This window comes from Pangasianodon hypophthalmus, chromosome 16 (genome assembly GCF_027358585.1).
Source record: "Pangasianodon hypophthalmus isolate fPanHyp1 chromosome 16, fPanHyp1.pri, whole genome shotgun sequence".
NCBI classification, from domain to species: Eukaryota; Metazoa; Chordata; class Actinopteri; order Siluriformes; family Pangasiidae; genus Pangasianodon; species Pangasianodon hypophthalmus.
The window spans coordinates 19,801,664-19,820,795 of NC_069725.1; the positions used below are offsets into that span (position 1 = coordinate 19,801,664).

Genomic DNA, 19,132 nt, shown 5'->3' on the forward strand with positions numbered 1-19,132 from the left:
GAACTCACCAGACTTTCCATACAGTGTGCGGATAAATGAAAAAAAATTCATCCTCACCATCCATGCATTTGTGTCCGTATTTGCCAAGGTGGCAGCGGCAGTCGTAGCCTACACCGCTGGGCCGGTTAATGCAGGTAGCATCAGGGCCACAAGCCTCTGAGGACAGAACACACACATAGAGAAAATAAGAAATATGCTTTACTACACTCTTCAACAGAAAGATATCATCTTCTGTCAGGAGATCAAAATATGCCTTCACCAGTTGGTAGCTGTTGTAAACTGGCTGGAGGGTGATAAGTGGCCAAGACCAAATTAGGGAGAATAGGGAAGAAAAAAAGGAACCTTTGAATGGATTAATCTTGAACTAACTTTAATCATGCCATTAATATTTTCATTATGGTGGAAAATGATTCTTTATTTTATCCTAGCAACAACAAAAATAGTTAAAGAATCAATTCAGAATACTTGTTAAAGTCTAAAATGTTCTTTACGAAACCAAAAATCACACCAATTTGTCTGTTTGCAGAGTCTGAATCAGAGCAAAATCGATATAGTTGGCTTATTTGGATTGGTTTAGTTTCATACTGCACATAGTTAAACAAACCAAAAGGCAAAACAAACAAACAAACAAACAAACAAACAAAAAAAGTACAGCTTGTGTAAACGTGTACAGCTGAAAAAGTACAATGACAAAAAGTTAAACAAATCTTCTCCAAGTGTGCGTAGAAATAAAAAGAATTCTCCCAAACACGGCATTAAATAAATGATTAGAAATTTAAATAAATAACTAGTTTAAAATATTTTGCATGTCGCATCCTGTGTTTATTGTCTCTTTTTGGTCATTGGTCTAAATGTCTAAACACATGCAGCTTTGGCTCAGTTTAACAGCTCGCATTTACAAATAATACATGGCATAATTGATTCACTTCCTGCACTGATTCAGAGTCAAATCGCTTTCTTGCTGCAATTCAACCACACTACTGTTTACTTAGAAGCAGACTGAGATAACTCGCTCAGACACTTGTTTTGGTCTGGACCTGAGAAATGAATCCTTGCACTGCTGCTTCAGTATTACATCATTTCTCCTCTATGTAAATATAATGTTTAAAGCAAATAGTGTTACTAAGGTTGTGATATTGCATTGTCCAGCTGTTACACCATGACTTTTCCACACTATATTTGCGCTTCATGTGTCTTACCTGGATGACAGTGTTCGGATGAGAGGTGCTGGCAGTTGCTCCCGGTGAATCCTCTCAGACAGCTGCACTTATACAGACTGGCCACTGAGTCCCTACACACGCCGCCGTTCTGCACCACAAAACAACCTCAGTGTGTAGCAGCATACGTAAAACAGTCTAGAGTCTCAATCACGGAGATTGCAGAATGCAGTGTGTGTGTGTGTGTGTGTGTGTGTGTGTGTGTGTGTGTGTGTGTGTGTGTTTACAGGTCCTGTTTTTAACACGCTGTTGTCGACTTCCCCTCACCATTTCTCACACCATCTTAAGTTTTGTAATTTCAAGAAAAGCATGTTAGTAGTGATGGGCAATGTCACTGTATGTCTATATATATATATATATATATATATATATATATATATATATATATAAAATGATAGATAGATAAATTGTATATTTTGATCAAATACCAGTTAATCCCAAGACTACAATCCCAATCCTAATTTGAAGAGTCTTCTTGTGTATAACTGTGTGTTTTCTACAGTGAGAATGTACAAATATAGATATCAAGAATAATATGTGGAATAATTTCTCTCTTTGTTTACTGCAAAAAGAATTGTTCTGCTGGATAAGGGTTCTGAATGTAAACTGAGCAATAAAAATCAATTGAAATCAGCTTTCTGGTATAAAAATCAATTGAAATCAGCTTTCTGTATCATATCGTATCACGTATCATATTTTACCTCGTTATATTTATGGGCGTGAAATAACTCCAAACACTGCTGCTTTTCCTTTCAGCCATATCACTCATAATATCACTCCACATAAGGGAATTCTAATGTACTCATTGATATGGTGAAGGTTTCTGTAAGGAGATGTTTATTTGACCTTTTTTTTTGGAAGGAGTCTCCAGTGTCAGCCCTTACAACAGTCATAGAGTCATCAGGATTGACAGCTTTACGCTTTTGTGGTTTCTCAGTAACATGAAAAGCTGTATTTTTTTGGTCTTATTAACTTCAAGAGAGAAAAACCGAGTGGCAGGAGCTGCTAAAGCATAAGTGATAACAGGAACTAACTTGTTTCTTTCATGTTCCACAACATTAAATGTAACTACAAACAGATAAAAAGTGTTAAATTGCTGTGGTTTAAGAGGAATAAAAGACTTCGGGATGCTCTGGTATAAGAAAATAATCAACTTCAGAGTGGTTCTGGTTCTTTGCTTTGTGCTGGGCCACAAGACACCAAGCTGTCATTGATTATTTTCCTAAAACAGCATGTCCCTAAATGCTTTATTCTTCACAAATGGCTGTATGTTGAACTTAACCTATAAAAGGGAAGTCGTCAAGTTCATGTTAAAAACAATACCGGAACACACAGGACATTTCTCATAACGGGTTGTCTAGCTGTCTCTTCTGAGTTTAAAGTAATCATTCAGAAGATGATATGAATCTTTAGTGTGATCAAACCTGACAGGGGTGATCCTTGCAGGTGGGGCAGTTAGTCACACCGGTCGAACTTTTGTCCAGATCCTTGAAAATAACTTCATCCCCTTGGATAACTAGCTGACTAATGCAGCCTAAAAAAAGGTTAATACTGAGTTAGTTAAACTGCACAGAAACGATTTCTATAGTAACTTCTATAGAGTGATCCTTGGAGTTCATTTTTTAAGTTAAAAGAACTGTGATGATTATATTATATTATGTATATATATATGCACACACTGAAACAAAAAGACACAGTAGATTTCTTCCTCACCAACAAAGCCGCTATTGAGCTCTGCCGTTTTGGCGATCATGCTGTAGTTTGGATAGCCACCTACAAACAGCTCCTCGTTCAGATCCAGCCCTTGGAATTTGCCCTGCACAGATGCAGCAGATGTTTTCTATATAAAATCCTGCCACACGTCATAAGTCAACCTTACAGTAAAGTCATAACAGAAAGGCTCCAGTGTGCCTGACTGGTGAAATGGAAGCAGCAGTACCTGGGAGGTGCCGTTGACGGGAGCTTCACCGTCCACTATGATGGATCCTTGCGTGCCGTTACGGTAAAGCTGAACTGTATGGAACTCGCCGAGCTTTATTGCAGTGGGGTAGCGGATGGTGGCCATGCCAGAGCCCACATCGAACCTTCAGAACATGAGCAAAGCAAGCATTTGGACTTTTAATTTACTAAATGAAAATAACCAGTGTTACATCAGACATTAAACAATTACGTATGAAATGGAAAAAAAGATGGATTTTAGACTTGGAATTGAGTTGGTTTGAATAATACTGAGAGGTTGTGAGTTCTTTTTTTCTCCAAGACTAAGCATTTCTCCTGGTGCTGATCTCAAAATCAGTTCCAGTAAGATAACAGCTAGAAATATTCAGTAGAAAACAGAATAAATATAAATATAAAATAAATAGGATGTCATGTTTATACTATATTATATTATTATTAATTAATATATAATACAGACAATATAATATATAGGTCATTGGAAGAAATGTAACATTTATATTAGGTTTATATTAAGATTTATATTAATGTGCTTGTTCTAATATTGTTTCTAAAGTAACAACTCACTCAGAAACTTGTACGTGTTAAAACTAACAAAAAAAAAAAGAAAAGAAAACAAAACAAAATAAAAACAAATAAATAAATAAATTTTTTAAGAAAACCCATATATTCTGGTGGCGCTTTCTGTAACCAGATGTTTATTTAATATTTATGGAAGGAGTCTCCAGTGTCAGAGCTTTGTAACAGTCAGTAAATTTTCCAACACAGGAAAGTCTTCAGACTTTAAATTAACATAAAAAAAATTATTAACATATAAAAAATAACAGGCTGGTGAGGGAACGATGGTTTACTGCTGCTATAAATAATATAAGTGATAACAAGAACTAACTTCTTCCGTGGATGTTCCATAACATTAAATGTAACTATAAATGGATAAAAGTAGGATGTCCAGTTCTTTATTTAAACTATGTTGACAACTGCTGAGGTATAAGAGGAATAAAACACTTTAGGATGTCTGTTTTAGGAAAATAATCAACTTCCAGGTAGTAACAGGTGTATTTTTTTCCATACTTCAGAATCAATTATTTAAACTTGAGACAAATCTGTTTAATTAAAATGGTAATTGCTCCTAGTTTGTTGATTGTGTGTTGTGATTTTTTCCAATCTGACAGAATAAAATCCATCCTAAGAATTAGGCTCAGACTGATGAACCCTGTGTGACACCTACCTGAACTCAGGGCGACCACCCACGAGCCCGAGAGAAATGAAATCCGCCCCCATGGTCTTCTTCTGCCCATTATACAGGATCATTCCTGAAGGAGTGAGAGAAATGTTAGAGGGGTGCAAGCATCACTGTGTATACGCAGATAAACAGAATGTACTGGGGTTTTTGATTAAGCTGGGAAGGGAAGTGCCATGCTTTGGGGCAGTGGACACAGGGGCTCAGCAGGGGACAGAGTGTGTGAGTGGAAGCTCAGGTACAGTCCTATAGTGCTGAGATTTATGCCAGTCAGTGCCTTCACGAGCAGCATGCCAAGGCACACACCATAACTCAGCCACAGGGATGGGGGGCGTAAAGGCCATGAGTGCATCATGGGTATCTGTGGGAATATGAGTCCATGCCTCCTGCTTTACTGATTCAACTATTCAACTCTGAAACATGTTCCCTCTCACCTCAATTCATAATAGCAGAGCCAAGGAATTATTAACATATCATGAAACAATATCAGGAGTCAGTATATGGGTATACACAAAGACAAAAGTTTTCAAAATAGCAAATATATTATATTCATTCTGATATAATATTATATTAATATTGGATTATGATTAATATTTTCAACCTGTACATTACATACATACATATATACACACACATATATATATATATATATATATATATATATATATATATATATATATATATATATATATATATATATAATGAGTGTGTGCGTGTGTTCAAATGGCCTCATTGTAAATACTCTAAAATTTCAAAGTCTAACCAAAAGGAGGCATCAGTAAACCAACGAAATGTTTATTATTAGATGTTAAGCAGATTGAGTAATGTTAGAAATGAACAATCTAGATGTAATATAGTTTATTACTCTCATCAGACTCACTACATATTTATATTGTACATTTAATACTAGTGCTGTCTATGAGTCTTTTTTCTTTTATATAGGCGTAATGGCTTTACCCTCCAAGTGTGCCTGAGTTTAAATAATAGAATTCATTAGGACCTGAGAGCGAGCAGTTAATAAGTTCCACAAAGATTTAGCTTTCCTTATCACACACATGTTTCTGTCCCAGTAATAGTGATTAAACTTTAATAAAACACAAGAAATGTTCAAGAACATGAAAATCTCTGACTGGCAGTGTGTTTAAAAATACGGATACGGAATAGTGTTTAACAGTGCTGTTGAATGCTTGATTCTGATTGGTCAGAAATTACTGATTCATTTTCCATAACAGCAGCCCTAACAGCAGCGTGGACTGCAAGACAGCAAATTTTTAAAAATCGTATAAAAAATTGTATTTACTGATATGGTGTAGTTTTCTGTAAGGAGGCATTTATGGAAGGAGTCTCTAGTGTCAGTGCTTTTTAATAGCACGTTTTCAGACATGGAAAATTTGCAGCATTCAGAGAGAGAGAGAGAAAAAAGAGAGTGTGGTGGGGAAATATGTACCTTGTGGAATTTTCACGACACAAGGTCGTTCCTGTTATCACTTGCGATATAGCAGGTATAAAAAAAAATTGTAAAAAATTAAATGATTACATTTTTTAAATTAATTATAGGCACATTTCTGTGGTATAAAAAGAATAGAACACTTCGGGATGTGCTGTAATTGGAAAATAACACCGTGTGATATTTTATTCCTAACATATTATAATTGTTTTAAATATCTATTTGTATTGTTTATGCTATTTTTGCAATATACTGTTTTCTGCACCATCATGTACCAAGAACGCTTTTTTAAGCCTTCAGTAAATGACTCTGCATTTCATTAGCTACATTAAATAATTGAGGGAACTTAACACAAGGCTTAAATGTTCTTTGTGCTTCATCGTGGAAAACATGCAGGATCCTATATGGCAGTGCACTGAAGCATATAAAGCATGGATGCACTCAGGGGGAACTCGAACACTGATATCATGCCTGTAGGAGAACGAGTGCAGCTTATACAAGCCTGCAAACAAACCCATGCTGCACCCTCTGTACTGTGCACTGCTGCAAATACAGTGATCTCTATTTGCACACTCAGCAGCGCACAGGACAGGGGTGGAAAAGCAGCCGGCGCCTCTATAGCGCCCACGAGAGGCCGAGAGGAAGCCTGCCAGCAACGTGTGTTTGTGTGCTCACACTCAAGCACGAGGACTCACCGGAATACAAAATGAGACCTTCATACCAACGGTAAGAGTCAGGGCAGAACAGAAGAAAGGTTGAGTTTACAAACACAACACGAAGCATTTGATTACATTTCAAACCGAACAAGTTGTTGATTTCAAAATGTTGATTCTGAACAGTTTTCTGAAGACAGCTGCTTACCGTCCACGTTGTCTGGTCTAAAGGTGATTTTAATCTTAAATGCTTTGTAGGAGTTTTTGATGGTGGGAAGCTTGAGGTAGGACAGAGGCTCCTGACTGAAATACGGCATCACTCGCTCTACAAAAACAACACACAAAAGAATCAGACTCAAGCATCTGGACCTTGTACCTCACGTAGATGAGACAGTTCATTCATTTTTTTTATCCACCAAAGACCTGTCCACTTCCTTTCTATTCACTCACAAAGAATGAGGCTCATGAATTCACAGGTCAAAGTTCACCTTTGAATTAAAGAGGTAAAGTAACCGCTATCAGAAGCAAATGCACATCTTCCATGTCCCATGTCCTTTCCCCTTCAGTGAACTGACTTCCACTGGGTTTGTTATATTTGAAAAAACATGACTTAGCAAGTTATTCTTCTTATTATTTTGTTTTTTGGGCACTTTATATCCAGTCCGTTGTATTAGTGCACTCTTCTTTACAGTTTGTTAAAGTACTGAAGCTATGCACATACAATGCTGGAGTGTTCAGCTACTCATAACTAGTAATCGAATGCTGGAGTTGCCAAAACATTAAAATCGAAGTGTGTTGTCGCTCTTTCTCTTGCCAGTACCTTGTACAGAAATGCAACTGAGAACTGGAGTGGACTGACTAAGGTCTTGAAGCAACGTTTGATTTGATGCTTATGTGACAAGTCCAGTGTGAATTTGGGGTTAGCTGAGAAAGCATAAAATCATAATTTTCGTGGGGCTTCCGAGTCATGATGAGAGCCTCAGAATTATTTTCCTGTAATAAGAAGCCTGACTAAGTGACTCACCATGCACTTTGAGTTTGGTGAAGGCCTGCACTTTGCCCTGCTTGTTTGATGCCGTACACACGTACGTGCCAGAATCCTCATGGGTGACATCTGGGACGGTGAGCACATGGGCGTCTTGCGCACACTTGGGTGGTAGTTCGTTCTCCAGCTAAAAGATATATGGATTTAAGTGTGAGGATATTAATTATTTTGACTCCGAAAATGTATGTCTATGCATATGGCTTTCAGATTGTCTAGTATTATGCTGACATACAGTCATCCTGAAAGTCCTTCTTTCAGTATTTGTGTGCACTAAGCAATAAGGGTTACCTTCGACCACGTGATGTTTGGAACGGGGTACCCAGTGGCAATGCAGGGGAAAATCGCAGTCGAGCCAATGGTCACTTCCTTCGTATCAGGCTGAGCAGCAATTTGGGGCAAAGCTTTAAAAATACAAACATGTGTCATGAGGACAGACTAGTGTCATGTACATATTTTATCTTCTTTTAGGATTTGGTTTGAAGAAAATCCTAGCTAAGAAATAAATCCTAGAAGGTGTAGAGAAAAAAAAAAAAACAGAATTTTACCACAAACCCTAGCAACAGCTATATTTTTCCAGATGTGCACCAAGCAACAGTAAGAAAACAACAAGGCAAAAGACTGGTGTAATAATAAGCCTGGTAAGTCTGGTAAAAATAAGCAGCTCCTTCATTATCTTACTGACCAATGAGACCACAGTCTTGCCTTTGAGTCTACTGGATCACAAGACAGAGGCTCATGAATTCACAGGTCAGAGTTCACCTAGATAAAGTCGGCATGTGTAAAAGTAACCACTACTAGAGGAGTCTTTCATGTTAGAGTTTTCAATTTAAAGCAAAGCTATTTCATCTTCTGCATAAATTCCAATTCCAGCAACAATACCCAATGGACAAAATGATGTTGGCCCACACTGGACCAACACTGGCAAGGTGAAATTAAAGGTGGCTAAAATTCTACTGGCCCTGGTGGTGCAAAAATGACATTGTCCCAACATTGGCATCCAACCTTGACTCAACTGAATGGTCAGCGTTGACCCAACCTCAATGCTACCTGGGTAGAGTTACACCTTCAAACTTTCTATCTCAAAAAAGTGGGGCATTAGAGATAGAATGATACCAAATTACACTTAGAAGCAAGTGGCTCCAGATGTCCAAGATGGCCATGCTTTTAATGGTACAGTATTCAGTTGCACAGTGAGGGGTTGTTCTTGTTTATAGATGACAGTAAGATCCTAAACCACAATACGTAAATGCTAAACCACATCAGCAAATCTGCATGACATCACTGAGACACTGGATGTGGTTTGAGGCAGATATTTACAAAAAAAGGTTTTGGGTGAAGCAAACTTCCATTACTTGTAGCTTACATGAGCATTGTAGCTCTGGTATACAACTAAAGGAGCAACTAAAGGCCAGACATGTCTTGGCTGATCCACTAAACTGGGGCAAATGCGAAATTAATAAAAAAAATTAGATTTTTTTTTAAATTTAGATTTTTACTGGAATGCATCTGACATCACAGGACTTGAGTCAACATCTGATATAAATACATGGGATGAATTTATGTGAAAAAAAAGGATTCTTCATGGGTTCTTTAAGAGTTCATTGGTTGACTAAGGATTCCTAGCTTCCTAAAAAAGCTTCTACTCTTTTGGAACCCTTTCGCATAAGGACATTTTCTATGTAGGGGCCCACATAGAAAATTTAAAGGTCCCCCCAAACAGGAGAACAGAACAACACTTAAGGTTCTAAAAGTGTACATTTGTACATATTATAGTAATCACATCATCTGTATTGCTAAGAGTATTTATAGTTAGCTAGATCTGGGTGCACTGTAATTTAAAGCATTATATAAAAAATGTAAGAGAATATAACACAAAATAATGCTGAAAATCAGTTCACATACACTGGATGTTAAGGACCACTTGAGACTGAACGGAGCCGACGTTGTTGGTTGCAGTGCAGCGGTACTGGCCGGCGTCAGCCTCAGTCACGCGCTCGATCCTCAGCATGGCCCCTTTCACCTGCACGTGATCAGGCAGTGGAGCTCCCACTTTACTCCAGTGCACGGTAGGAACGGGGTCGCCCTCGGCATGGCACTCAAACTCCACTGACGTGCCCACCGTGACCGTCTGCACCGACGTGCGCACGTTGATCATCACCTTAGGCAATGCTGTAGTGCACAGAGACACACCAACCACCAATTTAATCACGTTTAACTGTCAATACGCAGTGCGACAAAACACTACGTCGAATATCTACAAGACCACAATGCATAAGAAAAGGCCACATCTTATAGCCACTGGTGCCAGTATACAAGAGCATGTGGTGCTCAGAAAGGTTTAAAGTGTAATCATGTGTTCACAACACGAGTCGTGACGTGGACAGACCTTGAATGGTGAGCTTAGCGGTATCCTGCGCTTGGCCAAACAGCGTGGTTGCTCTGCAGATGTACATTCCCTCATTGCTCTTTGCCAAGTTCTCAATCCTGCCAAAAGAGCCATAGAGATGAGAAACAGATTTCTAAACCTTAGTTAATTAGTAAAGAGTGTCAGAATGTGTGTAAGCTTATCCTTTTTATACAACAGCTAAAATGGTCCTGTGGCCAAAATCTAGTACATCAGAACATGCTGATTCAGCGTTAGTTGCTTGTGCAAAGTGATGGGAAATTGACAATGGTGCACTGGAATGAAACCAAAACTAAAGCGAAAAAATCAAAACAAAAAAAAAAATCAAGTGTGGATTTTATTATTATTATTATTATTATTATTATTATTATTAGTAGTAGTAGTAGTAGTAGTAGTAAAATATATTAAATCTATAAATATGTAACATAAAATATTATTAAAAGATCTGTTGGGCCAAAATTACAGGATTTTTACATTTTCTTCCATAAACTCAAAATATAATTTTTGGGTGCATATTTTTAGCTGCCAAAATTAATGATTTCTCAGCGTACTTCATGTTCATTTCCATGCTAACTGAAATTTTTAGCCGTTTTGACGCACTCTTTTTATGGGTAAGAGTAATGGAACATTCAGTGTGAACTAATACGTCAGTGTTTCGAATAAGTAACAGCATGGAAAAGATCGACAGCTGCTGTACATCTGGAATCATACTGTGGAAAATCTACTCAGGATGCTGAAAATCTTAGAATATTTACTGCATATTTAATCATTCTGTGCTTTGCTTTCCAGATTACAGTTAGGTAGGATATTATACGGCCGACGTAGTGGGTTATCAGCAAGCTGTTACCACAAACCCCCGTATCCCCGCCCACCCCAATTCATATACGTATACACGTAGAAACGAAGTGGAAATACGGTTAATTGTGCATAGGGAAGCATCTTGCATGAACATGACATGCCACTAGAGCCCACCTCAGTACTCCATCTTTAATGTGATGATTGTGTGGAAGTGTTCCTCCCTCCTTCAGCCACTCCAGAGTGATCTCTGGTCCTCCACTGGCTGAGCATGTGAACTCCACTGCACTGCCCAGAGCCTTCACCTCCACCTGGGGGGAGACGCGCACCGACAACGGCGCTACACACACACACACACACACACATCACACAGGGATTAAATAAGTCTCCCTACCCTCCACACACATCATATAATTCTAGAGACCTCCGTGATCTGAATTAGATATGTCAGACAGGAAAAACACACTTCTGATACTTCTGTTCTGTTAGCTGCATTTTCGATGGACTGCCAATCCAAACTACTTACATCGTACAGACACTTTAGCTACAGCCTCGCTCCTGCCCACTTTGTTGCTAGCCACACACTTGTAGGTTCCAGCATCGCTTGGGGAAGCCAGGTTGATCTGTAGGTCTCCTCCCTGCACCTCAGCCCGGGCCGGCAGCCTGCCGTCCACCTTGCTCCATTCGAAGCGCATTGGTGGTGTTCCATGTGCCAGACACTGCAGTCTGATGACCTCACCGACTCGCACCGCTACGTCATCAGGCAGAGTAGTGGTGTATGGCGGTGCTAAAAGAGAACCACACATGGTTAGACCATGAAAATTCACTCATTCATCTTCAGTAAGCACTGTATCCTGGTAAAGGTCACGGTGAATCCAGAGGCTATCCAGAGTGGGAATACACCCTGCACATGTACAAGTCATGCACATACTCATTCACATCAAGAGCAATTTAGAGTAGTCAATCCACCTACGGACAACACGTTCAAGATTACACAAGTCCGGTCTCCTTGACTTACTTCTACAAGACATTTCAAAATGACTGAACGGCTTCGATTGGCCAATAATCGAAAAAAAAATTCTCAACTCACTCTCTACATCCACCATGATGGTGACTTCGCTGGTGCCCATGTGGTTGGTGGCATTGCAGATGTACTGCCCGGAGTCCTGGCGTCCCACGCTGGGCAAGACCAGACTGTTATTGACTATCTTATGTCTCCATGGAAGAGGTGCACGGAGCTTTGACCAGGTGATTGTGGGTTTTGGGAATCCTGAGAACAACAAACATCATCAACACACAAACACATTTCCCATCTGTTTTCCCATCTGTAAAATCGTGGTTCTAGTTTTCAATAAAGATAATATTTACATTAAATATGTTATAATACTGCAGCAGGAGTCAAGGTATTAAACATTTTGGGTTAAGGAAACCATTTTAAACAGGACTTGTTAAGACAATAACATTTAGTCTTCAGTAGTTAAGAAAAGCAACAGACAAATATAATTTTCTCTGACCAGTATCTTCATTCTTTGTTTGTAAAATGCTTATACCCCTGTGCTGTTGAATTTTCAAAGCTCACTGGTCAGAAGGTGTTGATGTGCTCGTTTTTATATGTTATTGTTCCTATAGTAACAATGTAGACTTGGTATGGCAGTATGGCCAACACTCCCCATAATCTAAGACTAATAATAAACAGATTAAAAGCAGCATTGTTGTTGAACAAAGAAAAACATAATCATTGATATGGTGAAGTTTTCTGTGTGGAGATGTTTATTTAACAATTTTGGAAGGAGTCTCCAGTATCAGAACTTTGTAACAGTCAGGGGTAACTTTAAGCTTCCACCACTTTGTGCTTTGTGGTTTCTCTGTAACAAGCTGCATTTTTACCATCTTATTAACTTCAAGAGAAAGTGGGAGAATGACTGTTTATAGCTGCTATAACATAATTCATTATAGGAACTTGTTTTATTGTGTGTAGATGCCATACTGGGTATAGAGCTACACATTTCTAGCTGCATATAGTACTGAAGGTATATAAAGTCAGGTCAATTTGACTTAATTTTATTTGATTTGTATAGCACTTCTTGCAGCAGACATATTCATTGTTAATTGCCAGAATTCATGTAATGAACTAAAACGTAATTTTAACCAGATTATCTGTATAGTATAAGGTCCGTATTTACCGTGGGCATCACAGTGTAGAACCGCAGTTGACCCCTCCACTACAACCAGCAGAGGATCACGCACGATAGCACGGGGCACAGTTGGCACCTGGGCTCCACCTTCTATAATCACCTCGACCCGGGTCTCTAATCTGCCCTGGCTGTTCTGAGCTGTGCAGATGTATGTGCCACTGTCCTCAGGCCGTGCAACCAAAATCTGGAGAAGAAAAAAAAAAAAAACTTGTTAAGATGTCTGCAATAAGGCATAAACACCAGCACACAGAGAGGACGAACGGTACATCGACATGAACCTGCATGACAGCGTTGGACTCCATGGGCACGGGGCTGCTCAGGATCGTCTTGCGGTTGTTGTCCAGCCTGTGCCAGGTGACAGAAGGTCGCGGCTCTCCAGCTGCCTGGCACTCCAGGTTAATGGGTTCGCCCACCTTCACCCTCACTGGCCCTGTGGGTGTCACTGTGGCTCTGGGGGGTTCTGAGGGAAGCAGAGTGAACATAAAGTAAAACAGCACAAACATTTGCCTGAGCAATGTCTCAAGTGAGTAGATAATTATTTTTTGACGCGCAGCTTATTTACTGAGAGAGAATTATATATACATGCAAAAGAGACAGCGTAAAAGAGAAATAGCATACAAAATACAAAGGGAGAATGACAAATAGGATGGCTGCATGGACGAATGGTCAAGTGGATTAAGAGATGGATGGATAGATGGATGAGTTGATGGATAGATGGGTGAATGAATGGATGGGCTGGTGGATGTTTGGGTAGATGACTGGGTGAATAGATGTAGGGGTGGGAGGATGGTTAGGTGGATGGATGGAGGGATGGATGATTGGTAGATGGTTGGGTTGATAGTCATGTGGCTGGATGGATAAATGTACAGACAGCTGATTGGATGGATGGTTGGATGGATGGATAGTTGGATGGATGGATATATGTATGGATGGATGAATGGATGGTCGGTCGGGTGGATGGCTGGGTGGATAGATGCATGGATGGATTGATGATTGGATTGATGGATGGTTGGATGGAGGGATTAATGGCTGGTAGATGGGTGGATAGTCAGGTGGCTAGCTAGCTGGCTGAATGGATGTATGGATGGATAGCTGGGTGGATAGAGGAATGGACAGGTGGAGGGTTGGTAGAATGGTTGGATGGATGACAAACAGACTCTATTAAGCCCATACAGGAAATTATTAAAGCAACAAAACATAATACAGTGCAAGAAGGAAATACAGATATCAAATAAGTAATAAATAGTAAATCAATAAGTGCAGTTGTAAAATGAAATAAACAAAATATCACAAAAACAGGACTACAAGAAAGATACAGATTAGTAGTGTTATTTTATTACCAATTTTTAAACATTTTAAATATTTCACCATCTGTAAAAGGTTCAGGACCTCTAAAAGGTTGAAATATTATTACTTTATCATACCTTTGACAATCAGAGATGCAATGCTGTGCGTGACTCCGTAGGGGTTGCTGGCCACACAGCGGTATGCACCCTGGTTTACTGGCTGAGCGCTGGAAATGGTGAACACTGAACCATCTGGACTGACATTCACATTATCTACAATAAAACAATGACATTTAGCTATCAACATTTCTAATCGAATACACACACAAGATATTAGGTCATCTACAGTAAGGTCCAAAGGTCTGACTAAAATGAATTTTTAGTCACTTAACTATAAAAGGATAAAAAGTATGATGTGCCATTCCTCAATTAATAAAAAAATTGCAATCACTGGCAAATTGATGTGGTATAATAGGAATAAAATACTTCATGGCATGCTGCTTTGGAAAATAATCAACTTTGTGTGGGTAACAGTAATTCATCATACTGTTACTGCACCATACCCCATCATTGATTATTTTCTGATAACAGCAAGCCCCAACATGATTTATTCCTTAAGCAAAAGGCGTTGTTAACCTTGGAAAGGCTCGTTAGTAGAAAGTTTCCACTCCAGGCGGACAGGCTGTGCTCCGGTGTGTAATCGGCACCTGAAGCTGGCCGACTCGCCCTTCTTCACTACTATGCTGTGGGGCTCGATGGAGATGATTGGGCTCTGATGACCTTTTCCACAGGCAGAGCACAGTAATGATTACACAACTGCACATAATATAATATACAATACTGTACAAGGTTTAAGCACATGTAAAGAAATTCTGTAAATCTCAGATGCTTCAAATGTATTGAAACGAAACATTTCTACAAACTGTGCGATGACAAACAATACTAAACTAAACCGAATCAATATTTGGTGTGACCATTCTTTGCTTTAAAAACTGCATCGGTTCACTCAGGTTACATTCTTGTGCAGTTTTATAAGGACATGGCATACAAGGCTGGTAAGATTTTTTTTTTCCCCCAGCATCTTGGAGAACCTTTCTATTGACACAGTACTGCAGAAGAAGTGATGGGGATTATTTCTTTCTAGCCCAGACCGTGAATTGAAGCAGCTTATAGATTTCATTTTTCAGCACATGTTGCTGACACAGCCTCATCAGTGAGAAAGCATATCATCTTATCATCCTTTCTTCCCCCGAAAATGCCTTCTAAATGCCTTTAGAAACTAAAAATAGCTGCGTAAAAATCTACTTGAATACTGGCGCCTTGTATGGCTCTCCTAGAGCGGTTCAGGGATTAAGAGTCCCTTTTTCACGAGCAAAACAGTGGCTGTCTGGAAGATCATAACATTCCAGTTACTAACAGAGCTCCTTAACTGAGGTGTTGGCTTTGGAGAAAATGTGTATTTTACGAGCCTGGATATGAGCTGGAAAATGTGATGCAGTTGCCTGTGTAAAAATCCTCATCAAAATGCTCCAGGTTGATGCGCTCGAGAACTTAAGGTTCTTAAAATAGAGAGTGAGGTGCTTACGGACAGCCTCGGAGGTAACAGAGACGTAGATGGATGCTTGGCGAGTGTGTGGGCCTCCATACACCCTGCAGATGTACTCTCCAGAGTCGTCCGGGGACGCCTGAAGAATACGCAGCTTCGATCCGATAACCTAAGACATACACTCAAGTCTGAATAACAGCTTGGTAAAACACACCCATTTCTGATTCTTTCTTATTAACTTTCATGCTGCTGTTATATTATTGCTCTTCTGCTGTTGATCTTGTTCACAATTATACTAATTAATAGTCATGCAGTATCTTAAACTGAATAAACCAGAATTGAAAAATCAAATCAGTGGTCAGTACAAACCTGGTGGTTAGAAGAGAGGCCTAAGCCATTGGCTCTGCTCCATATGACAGAAGGTGGAGGGTTTCCTTGGACGATGCAGTTCAGTTCCAGCATCTCTCCCTGCACCACAGTGCCAGTTGTGCTTTGGATGGTGACATCAGAGGGTACGGTCTCACCTAGAAGCAAAAATTTCATCCTTTGAGATATACTGTACATTGTATATAACACCACAACTGGCTTTTATTAGAGTTGGAACTAATGCATCTTTCATTTAGTTGAGACAATTCTGAGATTATTGTAGTTTACAAACACATTACTGACCCGATTCAGTTGCAGCGCTGCTAGTATTCATGCAAAACACATTAAAGTGAGAAATACCACTATGAACTAACGAGGCTCTAATTTTCAGCCATGTTAGTTGACTTATTTTACTATACATGCTGAAAACCTGCTTAATAAACTCTTCACGTTCACACAGAAACTAATTGTCAGCATATGTGCCAAAATCCACAAACACCTCTAAATATATTCATTTTAATCTAGAACATCTGCATCGTTCTGAGTGAATTAGGAATGTACAAGCAGGCCTGGCTTTGTTTATCTACAGCTGGTCTAATTTATGCTTGGTTGCACAACTCTAAATTACTGAACCCAATTTGTATATTTTAGGCAAAAAAGACATTTTTAAGGGCATTTAAGAATATTTAGGGCCCTTTTGATATCTTAAAATAATATTTATAGCAATACAGTGCTCCAGAATTATTGACAACCTTTATAAATAGGAAAATTGATTATTCAAAATTCAGTAGGTGCTTCATTATCGTCAGGGTCATGGTGGATCTGGAGGCTACCTGGGAGCACTATGAGTGAGATGGGAATAAACGCAATTTAGCATAGCCAGTCCACCTACCAGCAAATTTTTTGGGAGGTAGAAGGAAACAGGAGAATGCAGAGGAAACCCGTATGGACACGAAGAGAACATACGAAACTCAACACGGATAGTAACCTGAGCTCAGTTTGAGAGGTGGTAATGCTACTCACGGCAACACCATGCAAAATTTCATACTATAATTCAAAATTTTAATTCAGTTCATCTTTGTCCTTACAATAAATAAATAATTCTCAAAGGAACGTGCCAGTAGGAGGTCACATGATAAGAGGGATGGTGTGGGGTGCCAATAATTTTGAAACCCGTGTTTTGGAGCTTAAAATATTACTTATTGCATGTGTTATATTCTTCTTCTACATTCATTTTTATCAATAATTCTGAATGCCATTGCATTTTAATAACTGAATTGTTATATTGCTCAAAATGTCCTGTTATCAGTTTACCTTTAATCACAGTGACGTCGATAACAGCCTCAGAGGAGCCGACAGCGTTCGTGCCGATACACAGATATGTGCCGGCGTCGGAAACCTTCATGTCGGGGATGAGTAGAGTGCCGTAGTCAGTGCGCTCCATTCGAGCCTAGTCAGGTTCAGGAGGAAATTAAGTCATTACAACACAAGAAACTCATCATTGTCTCATTTTCACATTAAACAGATTTATCCATTTTCTCTTGCAACCAATTTACAACATTTGTTCTGATTCTTACCTTGTATCACCTGATCAGGAATACACACTTTCACAAGACACATTATGTACTTGTGTAATAAACTGATTAGTGTGATAGCTGTGGAAGCACTTATATTATTAATTTGTATGATGGTGTTGCTTAACATGTTAGGCTCTAGTTCTTCACTAAACAGTAAATATGACTAATTGCAATTATTAACAGCATTATTAATAGGGTTGATTAGACATTTCACAAAGTGACATGTGATAATTAGAGCTGGGCATGGTTAGAGCTGCTAGAAGAAATCCTAAATCCTCCTCTTCTTTCTTATTTATCTTTCTATTCTACTTTTTACTTAATTCTATTGTATTCCTTATAATCCTGTGAACAGCACCACCTTCACCATTATCCTCCCAAAGGACAAATATTCTTAGCTGTAAATATCACTTTAAATGTAAAATATTACATTAAATGTAATATTTGGTGCGATTCTCTTCTGGCAGCTTTCAGTGACGTATTTCTCTGAGGCACCAACAAAAGATGCCGTCCGCCAAATTTCAACCAATCAGGACAAAGGGGCGTCTCTACATGCCTGTCAATTCAGAAATCCCCGCCTCTTGCACTAGCATCCAAACATTTTAGCCTAAACTAAAATCTGTAAAGGTTTAGCTACACAAAATTACTTGCTTACAAAGATCCAGATTAGCACTTAACATGACTGACAATTGTCACGCTTTAATGCTTAGTCATTATTGATTATTTCATGGCTATACAGATAATCTGAAGTTTTTGAGATAATTTGAAGTTTTGTTTCGCTTCGCACTGGCGCTTCACGTTACCACTTTTGATTAGTGCCATTAACATATACTTTTGTCATAAATAAAAATTAAAACTCTTTCCTTTCTCGATGAGCTGCCTTTAGCTTTATAATTTACACAACTGCATGTGATTGGTTAAACTGCAACAGAGAATTTTCTACAGAAAACACAAAGACTCATGTAGTCACTGAACCATGATCAGTTTTTCACTGCTGTTGCAGTGTATTTTATGCTGAAATACTTCACCGTGTCTGGATCCGGACCTCCAGTTGACGACCCCTGGACTAAATTATTCCTCAATTTGACAAATTAGTTTGCCACAAAGGACAATGCGTTTATTAGACAGATGAACACATCACACCTGTAATTCTATATCACTTTCATAACAGTGTTTATTCCTGTATAAACAAGCTGTCAGCTTTCTACTGCTTCAGCTAGTGGCCACATTTTTCACTGTGATGTGCTAAAGCGTGAGGTGCAGATGCTCAACTTAATGAGCATCTGGATGCATTCACAGCTTCTCAAAGCAGCCTGATCACACAGAAGATCCACCCAAACCCTAGGAAAAGCTAACATTGTGCAGTGCACATTACACAAAAGCAAAAGCAATACACTATTTAGCTGCA

General features: G+C 39.0%; 1 protein-coding gene across 14 annotated transcripts in view; it reads right to left on the minus strand.

Moving 5' to 3' along the window:
- hspg2 (heparan sulfate proteoglycan 2) overlaps positions 1 to 19,132 on the minus strand; it is a 116,576-nt gene that overhangs the window by 12,489 nt on the left and 84,955 nt on the right. For 11 of the 14 annotated variants that reach the window (XM_053240938.1, XM_053240944.1, XM_053240941.1 and 8 more), the window contains 22 exons: positions 17,465 to 17,600; positions 16,154 to 16,308; positions 15,824 to 15,953; positions 14,875 to 15,018; positions 14,377 to 14,511; positions 13,231 to 13,412; positions 12,941 to 13,136; positions 11,848 to 12,027; positions 11,284 to 11,544; positions 10,935 to 11,097; positions 9,945 to 10,042; positions 9,461 to 9,727; positions 7,847 to 7,959; positions 7,538 to 7,685; positions 6,722 to 6,838; positions 6,556 to 6,573; positions 4,402 to 4,486; positions 3,157 to 3,301; positions 2,931 to 3,033; positions 2,642 to 2,751; positions 1,200 to 1,308; positions 58 to 156 (listed from right to left, as the gene is read on the minus strand). In XM_053240938.1, coding sequence (XP_053096913.1) covers positions 58 to 156; positions 1,200 to 1,308; positions 2,642 to 2,751; positions 2,931 to 3,033; positions 3,157 to 3,301; positions 4,402 to 4,486; positions 6,556 to 6,573; positions 6,722 to 6,838; positions 7,538 to 7,685; positions 7,847 to 7,959; positions 9,461 to 9,727; positions 9,945 to 10,042; positions 10,935 to 11,097; positions 11,284 to 11,544; positions 11,848 to 12,027; positions 12,941 to 13,136; positions 13,231 to 13,412; positions 14,377 to 14,511; positions 14,875 to 15,018; positions 15,824 to 15,953; positions 16,154 to 16,308; positions 17,465 to 17,600 — 3,094 coding nt within the window. The remainder of the gene's footprint in view (positions 1 to 57; positions 157 to 1,199; positions 1,309 to 2,641; positions 2,752 to 2,930; positions 3,034 to 3,156; positions 3,302 to 4,401; positions 4,487 to 6,555; positions 6,574 to 6,721; positions 6,839 to 7,537; positions 7,686 to 7,846; positions 7,960 to 9,460; positions 9,728 to 9,944; positions 10,043 to 10,934; positions 11,098 to 11,283; positions 11,545 to 11,847; positions 12,028 to 12,940; positions 13,137 to 13,230; positions 13,413 to 14,376; positions 14,512 to 14,874; positions 15,019 to 15,823; positions 15,954 to 16,153; positions 16,309 to 17,464; positions 17,601 to 19,132) is intronic. The other 3 variants (XM_053240937.1, XM_053240948.1, XM_053240947.1) reach the window with 1 other exon arrangement.